The sequence below is a fragment of the Oncorhynchus tshawytscha genome, linkage group LG22 (genome assembly GCF_018296145.1).
Source record: "Oncorhynchus tshawytscha isolate Ot180627B linkage group LG22, Otsh_v2.0, whole genome shotgun sequence".
In the NCBI taxonomy this organism is placed as follows: domain Eukaryota; kingdom Metazoa; phylum Chordata; class Actinopteri; order Salmoniformes; family Salmonidae; genus Oncorhynchus; species Oncorhynchus tshawytscha.
This window is the reverse complement of record NC_056450.1, coordinates 9,285,349-9,310,012: the sequence shown is the minus strand read 5'-3', so window position 1 is coordinate 9,310,012 and position 24,664 is coordinate 9,285,349. Positions and strand designations below refer to the sequence as shown.

The window sequence follows — 24,664 nt, the reverse complement described above, 5'->3', positions numbered from 1 at the left end:
GCTCTTTGAAGGCCCAGGCCGGGACACTGTAATGCACTTTGTGACAACTGAATTGTTGACGTAAAAATACATTTTGATTTGTGGAGGTATAGGTTACAGTACGTACCTCTGTATGGCTTTGCAGATCTCCTCGGTGCTCTTGTTGGCCTTCCTCAGGGTGATGGCCAGGTTCTTGGAGCGGTTTGCGTCCAGCAGGCTGACCTTGTTGGCAGCCTTCTGAGACACTTTGGTCTTGGGGCCACTCAGGTCCACCAAAGGACCCTGGGCCTTGGTCTTAAAAAGCTCCTCAAACTTCTCCACATCCAGCTCCTATAGACAGACACCACACACTCAGTCAAACGTGATACCTCAAAGCATGTACATCTTCTATGAAAAATACCTGTTTTAATTGGGAGTTTTGTTTGGTTTTGATTGCAATAAAACAGGGCTGGCTTAACTATCCGTATACAATGAGTTAGGAGGAGGGCCTTGAGGGCCTATTTTCCTGACCACATGACATGGAACAACTTGGGCCCAAAATGAAGAGAGAAACTGTCAGATGAAGGCCCCCGAAAGGGAGGTTTCCCCTGGACTGGTAGACTCACCTCTAGTACTCGTTCATCATCTATCTCGCTGAAGACCGTGCCGTTGATCTGGTTGGGTTTCAGCGCGGTCCAGTTGAAAATAGGCAGGCGGAACTTGGTCTTGATGGGCTTCTTGATCCTGATAGCTGCAGACCGACATTATTACATAGAACACCAGGACAGCCATTATATAGACAATCATGCACATTTCCATCACACAATCAGACTTGCATCTTCTCGACACATTCTATACTCCACCCTAACTTCCTTTTAAGTTCAGATGAACCGTAGTGGCACCATAGCAGACGTGCAATGCATTGTATTTGGAGGCTGGTGTTCACTCTTACCTGATAGGCCCATATTGAGGATGAAGTTGGGTGCAGTTCCTGGTAAAGGCGGGGCCATAGGAGGTGGGGGTGGAGCATTCGCTCCTGTGGAATAGAACACAAGACACACAAGTCAGCATCGACCAATAACGCCGAAGTCTGGGCAGCTCTATTCTGATGAGCCGTAATCAAATCCCAAGCGTATGGACATCTGTGAGAGGCTAGTTCAGGCATGCTGTACCAAATCAATACGACGAGTAGTAATATTTGTTCATGATTCCATACACTAGTGTTGTGCGTCCATCCAGCTGTTTCCGTGTGTGTGTGTGTGTGCGCGCACAGCCTGTCAGCACCTTGATTCACAGTGAGGGAGGAAACACCCTAGCGTTTCCCTTTCCTGTCTGGACGGGCGGGGCCTGGGCCCTACTCTGACCAATCACCTGGCTGGGCACAAAAGGGCAATGAGGGCAACTCTAAAATAGATCTGCCCTCATAGACCTATCTCCCCCGTGTCCCTTTGGAGTCTAGTGACTTCCTCTCTCTTACATACATGTACACCACATATAGTACCCTTTTCACATTACAGAGCCGAGCTGTACTGGCCTGGTTACACACCCACCATAGTTTGTGCTGTAAGGTATTGATTCTCAACCTCTTCAGTGGGCTTTGGAATTTGGAATGGAAAAGGGTGGGAACCCCTGCTATGAAGGACAATGTGAAAACAAAGCCAACATGTTATAGTTCTAGTCGGCACAATGAAGTGAAATAGTATAACTGATCATGGTACTGTACCTAAAGCAGAGGGCAGAGGAGGAGGAGGCGGAGGAGGGGGAGGCGGGGGAGGTGGTGCTTCACTGGCCGATGGTAGACTAGTCCCTGGTCCTCCTGGTCCTCCTGGCCCTGTTACTCCTCCAGGCCCCACTGAGAATACTCCATTCTGCCCAAAGTCACCCAGAGGCACCCCCGGACCTCTACCCCCTCCTCCTCCACCACCGCCCCCTCCCAGGGGCTCGATGGCGATGTCCCCGTCCGGCTGCTTGCGGAGGCGGATGGTCCCCTGCTGTTCCATCTCCAGCAGGCGCTTCTCGATGTTGAAGCTCCTCTGGAAGGCAGCGTCCTTCTCCTTGATCACCCTCCTCAGGGTGTGGACCTGGGTGTTGGTCGACTCGTACGTCTCCTGTTGGGTCAGACCACCAGGGGGAGACAGAGAGAGAAACGGCTCTATGATGACTCCGAAAAACAATACAGGATCATAATCATGCCATAACCTGCCGATCAATTTTCTATAATAGCATTCTCGCTCGAGCACAGTTAATCAAACGTTGATGTTAGTCTGCCACGGCCGTACGTATACTCAACCAGGCGTCGTGAAACACTGCTGCAAAACAACATATTAAATACAACCTTAAGACGCGCGAAGACACAGCTGCGGCTGTGCTGAATCATCAAGGGTGCATTTGATGGCGTATATGAGAAACGGGAATGGCAATTTGATTCCGTATCATAATTGTGAACCCCAGCTCATCTTACCCGTATGACGTGGAGATCCTTGTCCTTCTGCAGGAGCTGCTTCTCCAGGTCAGCCACTTTCGTGATGGTCTCATTCTCCACCTCCAGCAGCTTCTCCGTCACCTAGTGCAGGGTGGAGAGGATGAAGAGGGCGAGGAAAGAAAGAGAAGGCAGCAGGCATGGAGAGTGAAGCAGAGTGAGTGGGGAGATGGAACAACAGGGATGGAGAAAGGGATAGCGGGGAGAGGAGGTGAATTAAAGCGTTGATTCAGTAAAGTCCACCTTGGGCATCTCGCCCAGTTCCACTTTTGCTCTCTATCTCTCTCTCTCTCTCGCTCTCGTGTACTATATTCGCTGCAGCGTCAGTAAGAAATGTGATACGCTTTGCAGCATGACACAGCAGGTTCAAGTGAGGCTGACATAGCCTAGTTAGCTTTCACTTTTGAAATTGGATAACATGTTGTACAAGTAGTAAAAGGAATTCTCTGGGAATGCTCGCTCTCCTCCTCCCCCGTAATTCCTGGCCCCTGAAAGCCGGGTTTGTTTTGAAATTCTCCAGATGACGGCACGTGCGCCTCCTGACCTTTCTGTGTTAGAAAGGGGTCATTGGAAGAACATGGGGGGGATGGCGTACTTCACATTACTGCCCGACTGAAATAGCAGAGGAGACCCAATCCTGACCGGATAATGGCGTACCTGACTACGGTACTTCGTAGAACTCTTTTCATGTACATTCATCAGTACGGAGAAGGACAAATGTGCTATAAAAATTCAGTGTGAATAACAACTAAAAGACTCATCGCCGTGTGTGTATTTGACCTATAACCCATTTGAAAACATTCCACTCCTGCACCGAGGCTTAGCGGGTGGGTCTGGTCAGTCTTGGGGTTCTTACGTGGGACAAGTGTTCCTCCAGCTCCTCCACCTTCTCCAGAGCCACGTTCTTGGTCTCCGCGTCCTCCAGCAGGCCGCCCACATCAAACACATTGTCCAGGTAGGCCTGAATCTGGACCGACAGCTTGTCACTCTCTGTGTACTTGGATTTCTGTAGGGAGAGAAGGGGAGGTTCAGGTTCACATTTATGAAGGTACCGTAGAAGGCAACGTTTTAAGGCATCTTGGAAAAGGGGACATGGCGTAAAATGGCGATTTTTAACTTCCTGCCTTCAAATGCTGCCTCAAAAGGCCTATGAGACACAGCATGTATGGCTCCTCGGAGACTTCATTCAAGGAATGCTGAAGGGGATGTTTGCGACAGGTCAAATGAATACCTGGTTATTACATTGTATTCATAGCGTCCTCCTTACCTCCAGGTAGTCATCTAGGCCCAGCTTAGTGAACTCGTACTGCAGGTGAACCCTGAAATTCATGTCTTCTACTGAGTGGACCATGATGTTGATGAACTGCATGCAGGCCACCATGAAGTCGATGTTCCCATCCTCCACGTGGAAATACTCCATCAGCTTCTCAAAGCGATGCTTCTCCTTGCACACCTGAAAAGGAATAGGAACATGTCAATACAGACGGGAGCATATTTTTGGAGGGGTTTGCAGTCTTAATTAAGTCCTCTTCAAATCCAAAAGAGGAGGATGTGTTTCAGTTCTGTTCACCTTTGAATCTCCTCAGTTTCTGAAATGCTTTGATGTTGCTGTGCCATATAACATAGTTTCAGGTGAGCTAGTGACCAGTGGCGGTCGGTGCCGTTTAAGATGAGCATGGTGTTATTTCTATTACAGCGTATTGGATGACATTCATATTCCATTCACCCAGTTCAATGTAACAGCGATAGGCTTAGGCTACTACATGATACTCACGTTTTCCCTGTACCCATCATGAGGTTGCTACAACTTAGCCTATGACTGAAAGTTTACAACGTAGGTGCACGCCGAGAGAAATGAGAGACGGTGACACATTCAATACCGCCTTGCACATTCTGGCCTGAATCTAGCCGATCTAGGGTGTAATCGTTAGTCCAACAGTTGCAAACGAGAGTTTCTATTCGACATATTCAGGTATGTTTATCTCCGTTTCGTTCCGTTTGCTTCGGTTTAAGAAGAACCGGCGGAATGAATGCACCCCTGATCACACGCAAACATTTCACTTTCATAGCAGCCACATAAAACAGCATGATAATTTAGCTTGTTGTCTATATAATCCCTTCTCGCCGCTATCTACGCACTCTCCTCCTCTCACCTTTACCCTTCACTTGTGGACTTCAGTGCACAACAAATCAGCTGTCTGTGACCAGGCGAAAAAAAACTTTCCAAGCCAAACCTTCATATCATGACCGCTAACCGCTACAGCCTGCATTGTTGTCACGTCATAGTCAACTTAAACTACTAGAACTAACGTGTTAGTAAACCTGCTACAATAATGCAGTACAGTGTAAAGACTGAAAGAAGTTTAGCAGTTACAGAGGCTGGCCCCGGTGACAATAAATTAAGAACATCTTGACTTCGAAGAGTTCCAGTGTTGGATAGCCATAGCCAGCTAGCTAACATAGCATCCCTCTGTTTGAGCTGGGTGTTTGAGTAGGCTAAACTACCTAGCTGCATTTACTAGCAAAAAGTGAAAGTTTCAAAAAATACAACCAATCAGTTTGCCCCCCTCACCTCATACATTTCTCTCTCGCTCTCTCTCTCCATCTTCTCCTTAATTTTTAAAGAAATGAATTTGCTCAACTGTTAAATTATTGTCTTTCTCTCTCTTTGACTCAAACTACTCACCACGTTTCATACACTGCAGTGCTAGCTGGCTGTAGCTTATGATTTCAGTACTACATTCATTCTCTGATCCTTTGATTGTGTGGACAAAGTCAGTTCATGCTGCAAGAGCTCTGATAGGTTGGAGGACGTCCTCTGGAAGTTGTGATAATTATGGAAGGGGGTGAGAACTATGAGACTCCTAGGTTTCGTATTGACTTCAGTGTACCCAGAGGAGGACGGAAGCTAGCTGTCCTCCGGCTTCACCATGGTGCTACCCTACAGAGTGCTGTTGAGGCTACTGTAGACTTTCATTGCAAAACAGTGTGTTTTAATCATTTATATGTTGACGTGAATATATTTAGTATAGTTTTATCTAAAACGGATAACTTTTTAATGTTTCAATATTTGTATTTTTATGAAATTCACTGAGGAGGACGGTCCTCCGCTTCCTCCTCTGAGGAGCCTCCACTGATCGTGACCCATGCCAAGGCTATGGGTGTAAGCAGAGGTCAACACACTCCATCTGCAATGAAAAGCCCTCCTAATTATTGGAATTCTTGGGAAGGGAACAGAGTAAAAATAAGGCAATGGGATAGAGATCTCGCCAGACTCCCACACACACACACACACACACACACACACACACACACACACACACACACACACACACACACACACACACACACACACACACACACACACACACACACACACACACACACACACACACACACACACACACACTGGAGACAAAGAAAACAAACTGATTTCCCAACTTAAAAACATCTGATTTAAATACAGAACAAAATCCAACCCCTCATTCCATATCAGCATTCTTTAGCCTAGAGTTGTTGTTTTGTGATTTATACTTAATTGCTGCACAAATATGGCTATAAACCAGAGCTGCGTCTCAAATGGCATCCTATTCCCTATATAGTGACCAGAGGCAGCCCTGGTCAAAAGTAGTGCACTATATAGGGAATAGGATGCCATTTGAGAGACAACCCAAAACTGGTGGCGGAACATCTTAGCTATAACGTTTCAGTAAACACTCAGCTGTCAATATGATTGCATTTTGAAATCCCGCCACAAAGTTGTTGGTTGGTTCACACATTGTTGTGACTGGGTGGCTGATAGGAGTACTGCTCTATGGGGTTCTGTGGTGCTCTGCAGATTGCGCAGAGCAATCGGCTGATTCCGGCGTTAAGACGACTGACTCTACAGGCTAGAAACTGAGAGGCTAAGCAAGCCTTTGTGATCCACTCACTCCCACTGGGAAATTGATCCTTATCACGGTTGCCTCACATCTGGTGGCTTAATGAGATGAATAGCCCCAGACATAGCATGGTTCTGGGCTTTGCCTAACAGGCCTACCAGGGTTCAAATAGTATTCATTTTCTTTCAGATACTTTGAGCCTGCCCGAAGAGCCAGATGGGCAGGGCTTGCACTTTTGGGATTATTCTGTTGGTTTTATCGTGCCCACGCAAGCGTTCCAAGTATTTGGAAGAAAGCAAAACTGTGAATTCTGCCTACAGTAGGCTAATACTGAGGTTATACTAAAGTAATACGTCACCTCTTTGAAGTTGTCGAATGCAGAGAGTATGATCTCATGGCCTCCTCTAACCAGACACACCGCAGCCAGCAGCTCCAGCACCAGGGCTTTTGTCCTGTCAAGACAGAATATGCGTGTTCATAGACACAACGTCTATATAACAATGCATTACGACTCTGGTAATCCATGGCTCGACCGGTACGTGGTTCAAATCCAACTCACTATGACGTTGTTATAACGGCATTTGATAATATACTTCGTTAAATATTAGCCCTATTCTTTTCACCGGTGCAAAATGTAGTCAGCAATTAGATAACCTAAAGCACTAAATAAATGCATAGCAAAGCTGAAATCCATTATTCTCTACTTTGAGGTTTAACACCCACAGAGGAGCCAGAGCGAGGGGCTTGTCAACACTTCAACTGAAAGGAGGTCATTATGAAGTGATCAGCTCCCACGCTTTAACACTGTAATCCCAAACATTCCTCTAACACACTGCATCTATAACAGGCCTTCATCCAAAATGGCACCCTAGTCCCTACGCCATGGCTCCCTATACCCTTCGTAAGTGCACTACTTTTGACCGGGGCCCTACTCAAAATTAGTGCACTAAATAGGGAATAGGGCGCCATTTGGGATATACGGTAAACCATGCCTTTACCAGGCTGGATGTATGGTTCTCATTTCCCAACATCAGAGAGAAGCCGATGGGAGCCCCCTTAGATAATGAGGAGCGTATCATATGAACAGGCTGATCAAATGTTCCTCTATTGTCTGACCCACACCCTGACCCACCCTTAAATCTCTCAAGCTGCAGAGGTGGTGGAGGCAGGGCTAGGGCCTGAACTTGAACTGATGATAGATACCTGCACACTGTTGTACCCTGCACCTCGAATCAAAATCAACCTAGAGTTACTGGAAGTGTGTAGTAACAGCTTCTAAATAGAGCCTGAGATTTGCTTACCTTGAGTTCTTATTGTTCAGACTTAGGGCAATTTCGTTGACTGCATGTGCGTGGGACATTACCAGGTTGAAGCCATACTGGAGAGAGAAGGTAATGATAGAACAGGATGTGGTCAAAGAGAAGCAAAAGAAGCTGAATGCTGCCAGTGCATAGATTCAAGAACACTGCCTAGATTCACTTTTACTGTGGCTTATACAGGAAACATCTGCAACAGAGACTCTTAACATCTTTAAAACTAAATATTTGTCTGCATTTATGCTTTACCGTTTCTGCCCTAATGCCACTAGAGAGAACAATAGGTGTTTAAGGTTGCTCTGTGTATTATTGGGAACATGGGGGTGGCTTTGATAGTGGATATCCCCAGTCAGTACCTGGTAGTTCATTATGGCTCGCAAGCACATGATGCAAACGTGCACGTCGTCCTTCTGGCTCACGAGTCTTGAGTTCTTGATGGTTTTGCTGTTAGGTGCTGTGCCATAGCTGCAACAGAGGGCAAAGGTCAACAACTACAGTGGCAAGAAAAAGTATGTGAACCCTTTGGAATTACCTGGATTTCTGCATAAATTTAACCTACAAATCAGATCTGATCTTCATCTAAGTCACAGCAATAGACAAACACAGTCTGCTTAAACTAATAACACACAAATGATTGTATTTTTCTTGTTTATATTGAATGTTTAAATTATGTATTCACAGTAGGTTGGGAAAAGTATGTGAACCCCAACTAACCTGGAGTCGAATCAATGAGATTTAGTTTGGAGATTTTGGTTAGAGCTGCCATGCCCCGTTAAAAAAACACTCACAAAATGTGAGTTTACTATTCACAAGAAGCATTGCCTGATGTGAACCATGCCTCGAACAAAAGAGATCTCAGAAGACCTAATATTAAGAATTATTGCCTTGCATAAAGCTGGAAAGGGTTTCAAAAGTATCTCTAAAAGTCAGTCCATGGTAAGATTGTCTATAAATGGAGAAATGTCAGCACTGTTGCTACTCTCCCTAGGAGAGGCCATCCAGCAAAGATGACTGAAGGAGCACAGAGCAGAACGCTCAATGAGGTTAAGAAGAATGTGTCAGCTAAAGACACCGAAATCTCTGGAAGATGCTAAACATCTCTGTTGACGAGTCTACGATACGTTAAACGCTAAACAAGAATGGTGTTCATGGGAGGACACCACGGAAGAAGCCACAGCTGTCCAAAAAAAACATTGCTGCAAGTCTGAAGTTTGCAAAAGAGCATCTGGATGTTGCACAGCGCTTCTGGCAAAATATTCTGTGGACAAATGAAACTAAAGTTGAGTTGTTTGGAAGGAACACACAACACTATGTGTGGAGAAAGGCACAGCACACCAACATCATAACCTCATCCCAACTGTAAAGTATGGTGGAGGGAGCATGATGGTTTGGAGCTGCTTTGCTGCCTCAGGGCCTGGACAGCTTGCTATCATCGCAAAAATGAATTCCCAAGTTTATCAAGACATTTTGCAGGAGAATGTAAGGCTATATGTCCGCCAATTGAAGCTCAACAGAAGTTAGGTGATGCAACAGGACAACAACCCAAAAGACAGAAGTAAATCAACAACCGAATGCCTTCAGGAGTGGCCCAGTCAGGCCTGACCTCAACCCGATTTGAGATGCTGTCGCATGACCTCGAGAGCGGTTCACACCAGACATCCCAAGAATATTGTGGAACTGAAACAGTTTTGTAAAGAGGAATGGTCCAAAATTCCTCCTCATCGTTGTGCAGGTCTGATCCGCAACTGCAGAAAAGGTTTGGTTGAAGTTATTGCTGCCAAAGGAGGGTCAACCTGTTATTAAATCCAAGGGTTCACATCATTTTTCCAACCTGCACTGTGAATGTTTACACAGTATGTTCAATAAAGACATGAAACATTTCAATTGTTTGTCTGTTATTAGTTTAAGCAGACTGTGTTTGTCTATTGTTGTGACTTAGATGAAGATCAGGCATAATTTTATGACCAATTTATGCAGAAATCCAGGTCATTTGAAAGGGTTCACATACTTTTTCTTCCCATTGTACATATTTTATTCAATGTTCACATACAACAAAAACAACTTGAGTCCACTTCATCCTTAACAGCTTTTGATTCCACTTCACTTGGCTAAATAATCCGAGCCATTGTGTGTTCATATTGTGTGCTTTTTTGTGACATCTTGATTTATGAGAGCAAGAAATGTTGTACAGTTTCTGACATTCATGTGACTGCAGGGTTTGTGTTCCATGCGCCTAGCTTAAAGTGTGTCAAAGAGAGATCAGGCAGGGAAAGAGACCAGAGAAGGCCCATGTGGTTACAGAATGATGCATTCTGGGACGAGGTGAAGCCGTAGGTTTCTTGCATGACATCCGTTTGTCCCCAGACTGAGGTCTGCTAGTTATAGAACAGTCTCTCCTCCACATCCTCTTATCTCTCGGTCTCTTTTTCATGTTTTCGTGTGTCTGTGTTTCCTGCTCGTCTTACTTTTTGTCTTTTTTGAAAACTGAGTCATAAGTTTCTCAAGCATTTCTTCCTGTAGTAAACCAACAGACATGTATATAGGGTTGTCCGTTGACAAAAAAATATATATATATATATTAATTATTTTACATTTTTATACCCATTTTTCTCCCCAATTTTGTGGTATCCAATTGGTGGTTACAGTCTTGTCTCATCACTGCAACTCCAGTACGGACTCGGGAGAGGCGAAGGTCAAGAGCCTTGCGTCCTCCGAAACACAACCCAACCAAGCCACAATGCCCACTTAACCCTGAAGTCAGCTGCACCAATGTGTCAGAGGAAACACCGTACACCTGGCGACCATGTCAGCATGCACTGCGCTGGCAGGAGTCGCTAGTGCGCAATGGAACAAGGATATCCCTACCAGCCTAATCCGCACGACGCTGTGCGAATTGTGTGCCGCCCCATGGGTCTCAGAGCCCGGACTCTAACCCAGAGTCTCTAGTGGCACAGCTAGAAATGTGATGCAGTGCCTTGCGCCACTCGGGAGGCCCTGACTAAAACTATTCTAATCTCAAAATGATTTATGTTTGTTTCATGGTACATTTATATCTTTCTTATTCCTATCACACTCTATTTTCTCTCTCTGTTTTCCCTCTCTCTGTTTTCCCTCTCTGTGTTTTCCCTCTCTGTGTTTTCTCCCTCTCTGTGTTTTCTCCCTCTCTGTGTTTTCTCCCTCTCTGTGTTTTCTCCCTCTCTGTGTTTTCTCCCTCTCTGTGTTTTCTCCCTCTCTGTGTTTTCTCCCTCTCTGTGTTTTCTCCCTCTCTGTGTTTTCTCCCTCTCTGTGTTTTCTCCCTCTCTGTGTTTTCTCCCTCTCTGTGTTTTCTCCCTCTGTGTGTGAAAAGCTCACTAGACGGAGAATCACAGGGCAGGAGGCCCACCTGGAGCTAGACAGGTCAGGACAGTGGAACACATCTGGAACGAGGAAGACCATCAAACATGGAAGGACACACAGTGCAGGGGTCAGAAACCACCTCTCTGTCTCCGTCTCTGTCCCTGTCCCTGCAGATCATTTAACCCACAAACCCCTGCAGTGAGGTCGGGAGTCTCTTCATCAATCCAGACCAGACCTAGACCGCTCTACATCATGGCATCATCATCATCATCATCATAGCAAACAACTGGCTGACATGCTAACATGTGTTTGGATTGCTACCTGACATGCTAACATGCTAACATACGTCAGGGCCAGGGGGTTAGATGAGCGAGGCACAGTAACAGCAGCGACAGCAGCAGCAACGGGGTAGCAGACAATACGTACCGGAGCACAGACTGGCGCGCCGAGCGGACCAGCGTATTGCAGAAAGGCTGAGCGCCACTCTGGTGTAGATCCTCTATAGACCTACTCCAGGAATTAGCCTTGTCCAGGGAGCCCTCATCCCCATTATCCAGACCCTCAAAATTCAACCTGGGCCACGGACAGACAGACAGGCCGACGGACGGATGGACAGACAGGTAGACAGATGGATAGACATACAGATGATGGACAGACAGAGGTCGAGGTAGATTAGGTTAGAAATGCAGCTCGGTAAAAGGTCAAAGGTTATGTTATACAGACGAACTGCACAGTAAAAGGCTGCACAGTCAAGCTTAGTGCAACACAGAGTTGACTGGCTCAGGCCCGGTCCATAATGTGCCAGCATGGCGATATAACCACACAGACACATGGTTCCCAATCAAGTCCAACCACTCATTCAGTCTGCCAAGTACGCAGCATATGAGGCAGACAAGCACATTCAGGCACATTCAAAGGAACACAATGCCATAAGGAATCCATCCAGTTTGCTATTGCCCCTTTTCACAGACAGTGTGACCTTAGCTCCTGTCTGTTGGGATGAACACTTCTGGGATCCGGTACCAATCTGGTTGGGTGCCGAACTACCTCTAGTCTCTTCTGAAGAGATGTGCTAAGCTTAGGGTGTGTGTACTCACATGACGGCACACTGTGCAAAGGAGAGGTACTCCACCAGGATATCCAGACCTCTGTTTTCATCGTTGAGGAACTCCCGGACCCACCTGGGTGACATGGGACACAGAGAGGGGTTAGCAGGGCAGAATATTCAAGGGCTAACACCCTTATCTGCTAGTCACGGATCATCCCTAAGTAGGGCCAGGACTTTTCCCCACATGACCTGAACAGGGAAAAACTCTGGGCAGTACTCCATAGTTTTTCCTGGTGAGTTCACATGCTCTGGAAAAACTCCTGGCCCTATGTTATGATACATGGAAAATGATAATAGCCCTAATAGAGGTACAGAAAGGCAGGAGAAAGAGAGAGAGACAAGGAAAGGGGCAGACTGAAACCTGAACACACAAGCTACACACATTCCTAAGAGCTGCAAAAGCCAACATATTTGAGTCTACATCTTGTAGACTAAAGTCTGCTCAGAATGGGGTCCCCTACACCCCCACTACACCCCTGACGGAGAGAGAAAAGACTTGGCAAGGCAGCAACGGAAAGTAAACGCGAGTGAGCAAGGCTTCAGATTTCTTCTCTATTTAACTCTAGTTCTCTGGAGGAGGGGGGAGTCCAAACAAATGAATTCCCATTGCGATGAGAGAAAGAATGTGGAAGGCATATGGTATGGCTAAGAGAGAGACTGGAGACTGGACTCAAGTTGGAGTCCCTGACAGGGGGCTCGATTCAATCCGCCGCAGCGCGATTTCAGTTGAAAGTTCATCTCCGATTGAACGTTTATCGTGAATGCGGTCTCCGCAAACGCGCGAACATTGCCTTTCAATTTCATTCTCGCTATAGCGCTGAACATCAGCGATACGGATTGAACAACCAAGCCCTCAGTCTTCATTTCCCCCTCAGACCCAAAACCCCTGCTTCCCCCTTAGTAAAATGCAGGGGAGAGGAATTGGGGTAAAGGTTCCAAAATATCCTCAATATGCTGGTTAAATCAAATCAAATGTATTTATATAGCCCTTCTTACATCAGCTGATATCTCAAAGTGCTGTACAGAAACCCAGCCTAAAACCCCAAACAGCAAGCAATGCAGGTGTAGAAGCACGTTAGGGAGGATACTGGGGGCAGGAGACTGTTTGGTAACACAAGACTCTGGATAGTCAAAGGTAAAGTGGATAGGTGGGAGAAAGGCCCCAGTGTGAGGAAGAGAGAGGTGAGCAGAGAAAGAGGGGAAATAGTGAGAAGCAGTGAGATTGGGGCGGAGGGAGAAGAAAAAGGGAGGTGGGGGAGGCACGCCTGATCATCAGTTTCCTGTCTACCAGCCCCCCACCCACCCCTCTCTCTCCCCCCCTTCTTTTCCTGTCCAACCAGATGCTATTTCAGATTGTCTTGGCAATCTGAGGAATAACACGTCGGAGAGGGCCAGGATTCGGACACAATAAACAGGGCTCTGTTCCACTGAATTTACCAACCAAACCAAAGCCTCAAAGTCTCAAAATAGCCTCGGTCTTTTCCTGCCCGTGTGTCTTTCTGGAAAGACATTAGAACACAGACTATTATAGGAGTTATTATTGGAGGTATGCCCTGAATTACAATGAAAAATCACAAAGAACTGTTTTGAATGCGAGAGTATATTTAAGTTTGATTTAAAGGACGGAGGACACCTCTGACGCACTTCCGTCAGAGTTACAGTAAGTATCTGTGTGACATCAATGAGACATTTGAGGATGATAGTGAGGAAGGAAGGGCTGAATAAAGGTTTGACCAAATGTTATGTGTGTGTGTGTGCATATTTGTTTGTTTGTTTTCCCAGGGTTCATCATTGGTAGGCCATGCTTACTGTCCCTCTGGCGTACACAACTAAGCTTCCTGCTCACTGCTATGTTACGGGGGAGTGGACCATTCCTTTCCTAGCGTTACAATACAATGACTACCATCTGTGCATTGTGAAGAGGAAGACTCCACTATGAAGTAAAGCAGGCTGGGGAGGGTGGCAGGACAGAACAATAGGGAATGATCTGGGCATCAGGAAAACAAGCTGTTGGTCCCTAGGACAGGAAGCGAAAGAGGAAGAGCACAGAAAGGCTCTTTCTCTCTTAAAGGGGAAAAAATAGGGTCATTCTTAAAGGGGCGATAATGGAATTGGTTGTTGTCGGGGAAAATAATAAGGGAGTTGATTTCCCACCGGCCTTTCACTTCCATAGTAGCCATTATTCTTGTAGCTGTGCCCCGCTCCAGGGGTAACCTTACAGTGTGGTATTCGTAGAAGACACATCAATTCCTGCAAATGCCATGTGAGAAGGGACAGTAATATTGGGGATTTCCAGTACTCTGACTCTCATTGGTTGACATAAGAGAAGAGAGGGGAGGGATGAGAATAGATCATCACCCTATGTGATTGGTCCGCAGCGAGATCTCCAGTTCCCTCAGAACTTTAGTGGATTCCTGGACCCGCCTTCGGAACTTCTTGCGTGTGACTCCTGGGTCTAAGTAGCCCCGGAGCTTGGAGATGTAGGTGTGAGGAGGATTCTTCACTTGAAACCGTTCCTAATATAACACACGGGGGGGGAAGAGGGTGGACAGAGTGAGCAGTGTAACATAATAGGGTTCCAACCATTACGGAGAAAAGACTAAACCTACACTGCAACAAAATGTTTTTTTTTTCGATCAAATCTATCAACATTGCTTCACAGCTTTTGGCATTGGAACAGACTAGATGTGCGGGTTCGTAGAGGTGTAGCTGTGGGATTGTTTGTTTGCAGTAGCCTACACGTGTCGTCGTATTTCAAGGAGTTTACCTGGTCGCAGATGAGGTCCCATTTCTTGTCATTGTCATACTGTCTGAGGAGCCTGGCTTTGTCGGGAGGAAGGTTCATGGAATTCTGAAACACAAGACAGACAAGATCTCATCAGACACACCCCAGTGCAAATATGAGAGCACACATCTTTGTTGAGTCATTCATTCATCATTTCATCATAATTGATCATTTCATGGCAGTTTCAGGGCTGACGATCATGCGTCAAGTATGTTGTGTTTTTAGAGGCCAATTTGGTGTTTTTATGGGGCCTATGACTTCACTTCCTGTCTTGATTTGTAGCATCCTGTTGCATGAGCTCATCCAAAACCCTCCTCTGCACCCCAAATGGCACCCTTTTCCCTATTTAGCGCACTACTTTTGACAGAGCCCCAAAAGTAGTGCACTAAATAGGGAATAGGGTTCCATTTGGGAAGCACCCGCTCTCTGCGGTTGGTAATAAGCGTCTGAATCCTTCAGTAGTGACTACACTGCACTTTTTAACCACCGGCTAGCTAGTAGCTACAGCCTCTCTCTAAAACAGAAAGGAAATGGCTATTATTACTTGCTACTTACTATCTTATTGCTATCACTTATCCAGCCATAAAAACACTTAACACCACACAACATGAGAGAGGAGAACAGCCCACAGGCAACGGCCAAATGTTTTACTGCTGAGGCTCAAATTAAGACATTTAGCATGATTGCGCTAATTTGTCGTTTGACAACTATCCCATTTTATGTCTCTACTCCACCGTTGTGAGCGTTAACACACACCATACAGTATAACACAGACGCGTGTGTGTGTTCGTTCCATGACATGGGCCTCTGCCTCGGGGTAAAGACTTCCTACCATGAGTCATGAGACCATAAACAGAGGTCAGTGGTCAACTCTGAAATCTCTTCGACACCAGGAAGTGCAACAATACGAGGCTGTTAGTTACAGCTAGCTCCTCTCCTCGCCACCCGGTCATGTGTAACTGATCGCCTCAGCATTTCTCTTTGAAGAGAACATGAAGGTTTTGCTCTGTTTTCACAGTCCTGCTCAGACTCAGGGCCCCTCATTTTACATCCCACGTAGACGGAGCCCCACAGCCAAACCACACATATGCACACGCACACACGCACCAATACATACACACACAGACACACACACACACCACAAACTGCCTGTCAGCTTGACCTGTGACCCTCAGCTACAACTTACCCCTGCCCTCACCTCCTAGCACACACAGGCTCTTTCTCAATTCATCTTTCCTCGTTCATCTTTCCTTACTCCTCGCCGCCTCCTTTAAAGAAAGCCTGAGGTGAGAGACCTCCAATGTGGTTGAGAAGGAGGCTAGGAGATGGGATGTGAGGAATTGCAGAAAGGCTCATTGAGAAAGAGCTACACTAACTGAGCGTGGAGAGATCACCACCCGGACCCCTCATGATCCTCTGAACCATTCAACCGTTAGTAGTAAGCAATTCAGCTTTTAGCTGTGAATGTGTACAAGATGAAAAGTGCCAATGAACCAATGAACCAATGAACCAATGAACCACCAATAAACCACAGCATGTGGTGAGGCATCATGCCCCCATGGACTTTCCTATGCTATTCCTATCACTACAATGATTCACAGCAGTGGAATATCACATATAAAGTGTCTTTTTATTTCTTTTCCACAATGCAGTGGGGTGATTGGATCTTTCCATCAGCAGCACGTGTGCAGCATGAATCATGTTGGACTGGCTGTCTGAGAGGCTGGATGAGGACTGTGGCACATTGCTTCTTTTCTGTGCAGTATTGCTGGAGTAGCCTGGAAATCCTGACTGAGCGTGAAATGGAGCCGCGTACAGACTGGATTTCCAGGCTACTGCCGAGGGTGCCGTTGACTCCAGACTCCGATGTCTGCCGGGAGTCAGACTTCGATAAAGACGCTGATCTGAAGCCGAAAAATCACATAGCGACTCAGCTTGACTCTACATTTGCCGGCTTTGTTTAAAACCACACTGACAGAAACCGCAACTATAATCACTGATCCTTTGAACGTCTACAGAGTACTCGTTAAACTTTCTGAAAATAAATGACAAATAACAGAACGCAAAGCTGCCTGCCTGAGGGGGGAAAAAAATATTCCTTGAAAGCCTCTAAAAATGAACAATTATTTGACTCACAAAAAAAAGTCTCTGAGAAGAACTAATGTAGGGTTCTCGGACCTGAAGGACTGAAGTGGAGTGATCAGTGAGAATCTGTTACATTAGGCTTCTTTGACAAAACATTGCCTTCCAAATAGCACGCTATTCCCTATTTAGTGCGCTACCCATTGGCGCTGGTCAAAAGTAGTCCACTAGATAGGACCAAAACTCACACAGCTCTGAAAAAAACCATGAGCATTCCAGATGTCCAGAATTACACAAGGAATGTGTCCTGTTAATAACGGTACAAATTTGCTCTAAATTCTCTCACTCCCTCTTTCCTTTCCTTCTTTTCTCTCTTGGGGGAAGAATGTTACCTACCACAGTCTCTCCACAGTCTATCCCTTTCTTCTCTTTATTTCTCCTCTCTCGCTCTCTCTCTTTATTTCTTCTCTCTCTCTTTATTTCTCCTCTCTCGCTCTCTCTCTTTATTTCTTCTCTCTCTCTTTATTTCTCCTCTCTCGCTCTCTCTCTTTATTTCTTCTCTCTCTCTTTATTTCTCCTCTCTCGCTCTCTCTCTTTATTTCTTCTCTCTCTCTTTATTTCTCCTCTCTCGCTCTCTCTCTTTATTTCTTCTCTCTCTCTTTATTTCTCCTCTCTCGCTCTCTCTCTTTATTTCTTCTCTCTCTCTTTATTTCTCCTCTCTCGCTCTCTCTCTTTATTTCTTCTCTCTCTCTTTATTTCTTCTCTCTCTCTCTTTATTTCTCTCTCTCTTTATTTCTCTCTCTCTCTTTATTTCTCTCTCTCTCTTTATTTCTCTCTCTCTCCCCCTCGGAGGGCTGTCGCCGTGTGAGCTCCATCTCATTCATTCCAAATGTCAGAAACAGGATGGGACAACTGACCACAAAGTTTGATATCCAACAATACTTTCAAACTTGAGATATTTCAGAATCTCAGACAGTAACAAATACAGCTGATGACACTTGTGGTTTACCACCAGTTCAGTACAGTAACGTTGTATACGGCGTCTGTCAGCTTCTTGGGGGGGAAAGACACAGTAGGACCGAGTGGTCTAAACAGTATTTATGTGCTTCATTTGCGGATCCAGACAGACACTCTGTCAACGTAAATAGTCTGTATTTCTTCATTGTTAATCCTGTAAGGACGAGAGAACTACGAATGTTTGCTGAGTGGGTGTCACTACCACAGTTCCCAGTACAGTTCATCATGTGAAATAAGTCTGGCTCCAATGCAAACAACCCAGTGATAATGAAACTACATGCGACGACGATAAGATCGAACAAACAACCTCACATCCGATCCAGGATCTGCCACAGCCAAGCGTAGTCCCACATCTGTTTATGCTGTCTTGCCAACTCCAGATCTGGGATCAGGCTAGCGTTAGCCCAGAACCTATTCCTCACGCTCAGCCTCAACTAGCCGTGCAGATTAAGGAAGAACCGCCGGGCGCAATACAGGCACAGAGCAGGGTTCACTACTCTCCTAATTGAATTATGTAGTACACACAGCCTACTCTGCACTAGCCCTAAAAAACAGAGAGCAAGAGAGAGACACAGAGAGAGAGACACTGAGACATAGAGAGAGACACAGAGACACAGAGAGAGACAAAGAGAGAGAGACACTGAGACACAGAGAGACACAGAGACACAGAGAAAGAGACACAGAGAGAGACAAAGAGAGACAGAGACAGAGAGACACAGAGAGAGAGAAACAGAAAGACACAGAGAGAGACACAGAGACAGAGAGAGCGAGACAGACAGAGAGACACAGAGAGAGAGAAACAGAAAGACACAGAGAGAGACACAGAGACACAGAGAGAGACACAGAGACAGAGAGAGCGAGACAGACAGAGAGACACAGAGAGAGAGAAACAGAAAGACACAGAGAGAGACAGACACAGAGAGACAGACACAGAGAGAGACAGAGACACAGAGAGAGACAGAGACACAGAGAGAGACAGACACACAGAGAGAAACAGAAAGACACAGAGAGAGACAGACACACAGAGAGAGAAACAGAAAGACACAGAGAGAGACAGACACAGAGAGAGAGAAACAGAAAGACACAGAGAGAGACAGACACACAGAGAGAGAGAAACAGAAAGACACAGAGAGAGACAGACACAGAGAGAGAAACAGAAAGACACAGACAGAGACAGACACACAGAGAGAGAGAAACAGAAAGACACAGAGAGAGACACAGAGACAGAGAGAGCGAGACAGACAGAGAGACACAGAGAGAGACACAGAGACAGAGAGAGCGAGACAGACAGAGAGACACAGAGAGAGAGAAACAGAAAGACACAGAGAGAGACACAGAGACAGAGAGAGCGAGACAGACAGAGAGACACAGAGAGAGACACAGAGACAGAGAGAGCGAGACAGACAGAGAGACACAGAGAGAGAGAAACAGAAAGACACAGAGAGACACAGAGACAGAGAGAGCGAGACAGACAGAGAGACACAGAGAGAGAGAAACAGAAAGACACAGAGAGAGACACAGAGACACAGAGAGAGACACAGAAAGACACAGAGAGAGAGAAACAGAAAGACACAGAGAGAGACAGACACACAGAGAGAGAAACAGAAAGACACAGAGAGAGACAGACACAGAGAGAGAGAAACAGAAAGACACAGAGACAGACACAGAGACAGAGAGAGTGAGACAGACAGAGAGACACAGAGAGAGACACAGAGACAGAGACAGACAGACAGAGAGACACAGAGAGAGAAAACAGAAAGACACAGAGAGAGACACAGAGACAGAGAGAGCGAGACAGACAGAGAGACACAGAGAGAGACACAGAGACAGAGAGAGCGAGACAGACAGAGAGACACAGAGACAGAGAGAGCGAGACAGACAGAGAGACACAGAGAGAGAGAAACAGAAAGACACAGAGAGAGACAGACAGAGAGAGACAGACACAGAGAGAGACAGACACAGAGAGAGACAGACACAGAGAGAGACAGACACAGAGAGAGACAGACACAGAGAGAGACAGACACAGAGAGAGACAGACAAGAGAGAGACAGACACAGAGAGAGACAGACACAGAGAGCTTCTGTATTGTAGTTATTAGTTTAAATCCTAAAGAGCAAAATGTGTTCCCTGAATAACAACATGAAAATCTCTGTCAGCTTTCTGGGAAAAAACATTGTAAAATATTTAAAGCAAGGGGCCGGGGCATTACGTTTGTTCATTGTGTCATATTAATATGTTTTTATTATCCAAATATGAACCTTTTTACAAAGAAAAACAGACGATATTAGGCTACTTATCTACTCGTTGTTCCTGATGGCGGCGCCATGATCTCTAACATGAAAACCCACCAAACAGCTCGATGTTATTTATTTATTTATTTTTATTTCACCTTTATTTAACCAGGTAGGCTAGTTGAGAACAAGTTCTCATTTGCAACTGCAACCTGGCCAAGATAAAGCATAGCAATTCGACACATACAACAACACAGAGTTACACATGGAATAAACTAAACATACAGTCAATAATACAGTAGAACAAAACAAAACAAAAAGTCTATATAAAGTGAGTGTAAATGAGGTAAGATACGGGAGTTAAGGCAATAAATAGGCCATGGTGGTGAAGTAATTACAATATAGCAATTAAACACTGGAATGGTAGATGTGCAGAAGATGAATGTGCAGGTAGAGATACTGGGGTACAAAGGAGCAAGATAAATAAATAAATACTGTATGGGGATGAAGTAGGTAAACAGCCCATCTATGTACAGGTGCAGTGATCTGTGAGCTGCTCTGACAGCTGGTGCTTAAAGCTAGTGAGGGAGACATGAGTCTCCAGCTTCAGATATTTTTGCAGTTTGTTCCAGTCATTGGCAGCAGAGAACTGGAAGGAAAGATGACCAAAGGAGGAATTGGCTTTGGGGGTGACCAGTGAGATATACCTGCTGGAGTGCGTGCTACGAGTGGGTGCTGCTATGGTGACCAGTGAGCTGAGATAAGGCGGGGCTTTACCTAGCAGAGACTTGTAGATAACCTGTAGCCAGTGGGTTTGGCGACGAGTATGAAGCGAGGGCCAGCCAACGACAGCGTACAGGTCGCAATGGTGGGTAATGTATGGAGCTTTGGTGACAAAACAGATGGCACTGTGATAGACTGCATCCAGTTTGTTGAGTAGAGTGTTGGAGGCTATTTTATAGATGACATCAACGAAGTCAAGGATCGGTAGGATGGTCAGTTTTACGAGGGCATGTTTGGCAGCAGGAGTGAAGGATGCTTTGTTGCGATATAGGAAGCCGATTCTAGATTTAATTTTGGATTGGAGATGCTTAATGTGAGTCTGGAAGGAGAGTTTACAGTCTAAACAGACACCTAGGTATTTGTAGTTGTCCACGTATTCTAAGTCAGAGCCGTCCAGAGTAGTGATGCTGGACGGGCGAGCAGGTGCGGGCAGTGATCGGTTGAATAGCATGCATTTGGTTTTACTTGTGTTTAAGAGCAGTTGGAGGCCACGGAAGGAGAGTTGTATGGCATTGAAGCTCGTCTGGAGGTTAGTTAACACAGTGTCCAAAGAGGGGCCAGAAGTATACAGAATGGTGTCGTCTGCGTAGAGGTGGATCAGGGAATCGCCAGCAGCAAGAGCAACATCATTGATGTATACAGAGAAGAGAGTCAGCCCGAGGATTGAACCCTGTGGCACCCCCAGAGAGACTGCCAGAGGTCCGGACAACAGTTGACCGGGGTGGGGGTAGCCAGGTGGAAAGCATGGCCAGCCATAGAGAAATGCTTATTGAAATTCTCAATTATAGTGGATTTATCGGTGGTGACAGTGTTTCCTAGCCTCAGAGCAGTGGGCAGCTGGGAGGAGGTGTCTTATTCTCCATGGACTTTACAGTGTCCCAGAACTTTTTTGAGTTAGTACTACAGGATGCAAATTTCTGTTTGAAAATATATAAGTATATTTGATCCTAACTTCCCTGAAAAGTTGCATATCACGGGGGGTAACCTGATGTTCAGGTTTATGTCCAGGTTTGTTTCTCCCTAATGGTTAAAGCCCGAGTAGAACACACACAGCTGTGTGTATGTGTGTACTGTACATACAGGTACATGTATATGGGTGTGTGCAGCTGTATAATTAAGCAATAAGGCCCGAGGGGGTGTGGTATATTGCCAATATACCAATGCTAACGGCTGTTCTCATGCACGACGCAACGTGGAGTGCCTGGATGCAGCCCTTAGCCGTGATACATTAGCCAAATTCCACAAACCCCAGATGTGCCTTATAGACTGGTTACCAATATAATTAGAACAGTAAAACAGTATGTTTTTGTCAGACCCGTACGATACGGTCTAATATACCACGGCTTTCAGCCAATCAGCATTCAGGGCTCGAACCACCAAGTTTCTAACGTTGCTTTAAAAGCATGACAGACCAGAGGAAGACTAGGAGTGTCTCTACTGTTTTCTCCAGGCCACCTGACTGCAACACACACACACACACTGACACAGAGTGGTTGCCTCGAGCTAGATTTGGGTAATTGGAGCAACATAACACAATTTAGCTAACTTCATTTGACTTTCTACATCCTGTGTTTACAAGAAGAAGCTAAGAAAAGTATCACAGCAAAAGAATACTATTCCAACAGAGTTAGCACCTCTCCGGATAGTTTTGGAATGAGGAAAAATACAGTGGCGCAGGAAGAAAAGTGTGGCGCTTTCGTCGTGGTCTCATGCTGCCCACTAGCAAACCCAGCAAACGTCTGTCTTGTTTGACCTGAGATCGATCGGCCTGACAAAGGAGTGAATACACAGCTTTGTGTTGATTCTGTGAAGTCAATGCCATTCCCATCCTTTGACATTTGAGCTATTGTTTTCCCCCCAATAGCATATTGCAAGACAATAGCCAGTGGGCAGGACCAATATGTTTCCCCGTTGATCAAACAAGGCACACACAGGGCCTGAGCCTGGTAACAACACAAAAACTGTACAAATATGCACATCCAACCCTTAATCTCATTGCCTGGTGACCATAGGAGTTGGCAGGCTAGCAAAACAGATCTGGGAACAGGCATTTATTCTCATAAAGTCTATGGCCAAGCTAATCAGTTATACCAGTTGTATTATCACCAGGAGTGAGTGAGTGAGTGAGTGAGTGAGTGAGTGAGTGAGTGAGTGAGTGAGTGAGTGAGTGAGTGAGTGAGTGAGAGAGAGAGAGAGAATGAACAGTCCCGGCTCAGCACCACAGAGACTCAGCTCGGACGTCATAATCAACAGGGAACTCACGTGCCCTATTACTCCAGCCAGTTCTCTTGCTGAGTCTGCCTCACTGATTACCACTTATCCTCTAGTTCAGTTCAGGACCTGCAAAGCAGCCAGACTAGTAGCCTTGTCTGAGCCAGAGCAGCCCGCAGGACAGGATGTCTATCGTAGGGCCTTAAAGCAGCCAGACGCTCCCAAATAAACGACTGAGAAAAACACGGCGGACCAACAGGACGTTTCTCAAGCTACTTTCCCACAGATTCAACACCTACAGAGATAACAAAGGACAGATATACTGCACTGAACCACATGAGAGCATTACTCATAGGCTACATCCCAAATGGCGCCCTATCCCCTACAGCAGGGTTTCCCAAACTCGGTGTGATTGTGTTGCTGTTTGGTGTCCAGATATCAGACATCAGTTTATTTCACCAACATCTCTGTAGTACACTGCTCAAAAAAATAAAGGGAACACTTAAACAACACAATGTAACTCCAAGTCAATCACACTTCTGTGAAATCAAACTGTCCACTTAGGAAGCAACACTGATTGACAATAAATTTCACATACTGTTTTGCAAATGGAATAGACAACAGGTGGAAATTATAGGCATTTAGCAAGACACCCCCAATAAAGGAGTGGTTCTGCAGGTGGGACCACAGACCACTTCTCAGTTTCTATGCTTCCTGGCAGATGTTTTGGTCACTTTTGAATGCTGGCGGTGCTTTCACTCTAGTGGTAGCATGAGACGGAGTCTACAACCCACACAAGTGGCTCAGGTAGTGCAGCTCATCCAGGATGGCACATCAATGCGAGATGTGGCAAGAAGGTTTGCTGTGTCTGTCAGCGTAATGTCCAGAGCATGGAGGCGCTACCAGGAGACAGGCCAATACATCAGGAGATGTGGAGGAGGCCGTAGGAGGGCAACAACCCAGCAGCAGGACCGCTACCTCCGCCTTTGTGCAAGGAGGAGCAGGAGGAGCACTGCCAGAGCCCTGCAAAATGACCTCCAGCAGACCTCAAATGTGCATGTGTCTGCTCAAACGGCCAGAAACAGACTCCATGAGGGTGGTATGAGGGCCCGACGTCCACAGGTGGGGGTTGTGCTTACAGCCCAACACCGTGCAGGACGTTTGGCATTTGCCAGAGAACACCAAGATTGGCAAATTCGCCACTGGCGCCCTGTGCTCTTCACAGATGAAAGCAGGTTCACACTGAGCCGTGACAGTCTGGAGACGCCATGGAGAACGTTCTGCTGCCTGCAAAATCCTCCAGCATGACCGGTTTGGCGGTGGGTCAGTCTTGGTGTGGGGTGGCACATCCTCCATGTGCTCGCCAGAGGTAGCCTGACTGCCATTAGGTACCGAGATGAGATCCTCAGACCCCTTGTCAGACCATATGCTGGTGTGGTTTGCCCTGGGTTCCTCCTAATGCAAGACAATGCTAGAC

General features: G+C 46.0%; 1 protein-coding gene across 7 annotated transcripts in view; it reads right to left on the bottom strand.

Moving 5' to 3' along the window:
• Positions 1-24,664, bottom strand: part of LOC112221705 (formin-like 3) — a 56,799-nt gene that overhangs the window by 10,873 nt on the left and 21,262 nt on the right. For 6 of the 7 annotated variants that reach the window (XM_024383956.2, XM_024383955.2, XM_024383957.2 and 3 more), the window contains exons 2-15: positions 14,846-14,929; positions 14,437-14,594; positions 12,068-12,151; positions 11,397-11,543; positions 7,991-8,099; positions 7,620-7,696; positions 6,677-6,770; positions 3,705-3,890; positions 3,294-3,443; positions 2,420-2,521; positions 1,682-2,066; positions 911-994; positions 585-709; positions 107-309 (exon numbers count right to left, since the gene is read on the bottom strand). In XM_024383956.2, the coding sequence (XP_024239724.1) occupies positions 107-309; positions 585-709; positions 911-994; positions 1,682-2,066; positions 2,420-2,521; positions 3,294-3,443; positions 3,705-3,890; positions 6,677-6,770; positions 7,620-7,696; positions 7,991-8,099; positions 11,397-11,543; positions 12,068-12,151; positions 14,437-14,594; positions 14,846-14,929 (1,988 nt within the window). The remainder of the gene's footprint in view (positions 1-106; positions 310-584; positions 710-910; positions 995-1,681; positions 2,067-2,419; positions 2,522-3,293; positions 3,444-3,704; positions 3,891-6,676; positions 6,771-7,619; positions 7,697-7,990; positions 8,100-11,396; positions 11,544-12,067; positions 12,152-14,436; positions 14,595-14,845; positions 14,930-24,664) is intronic. The other variant, XM_042303681.1, reaches the window with a different exon arrangement.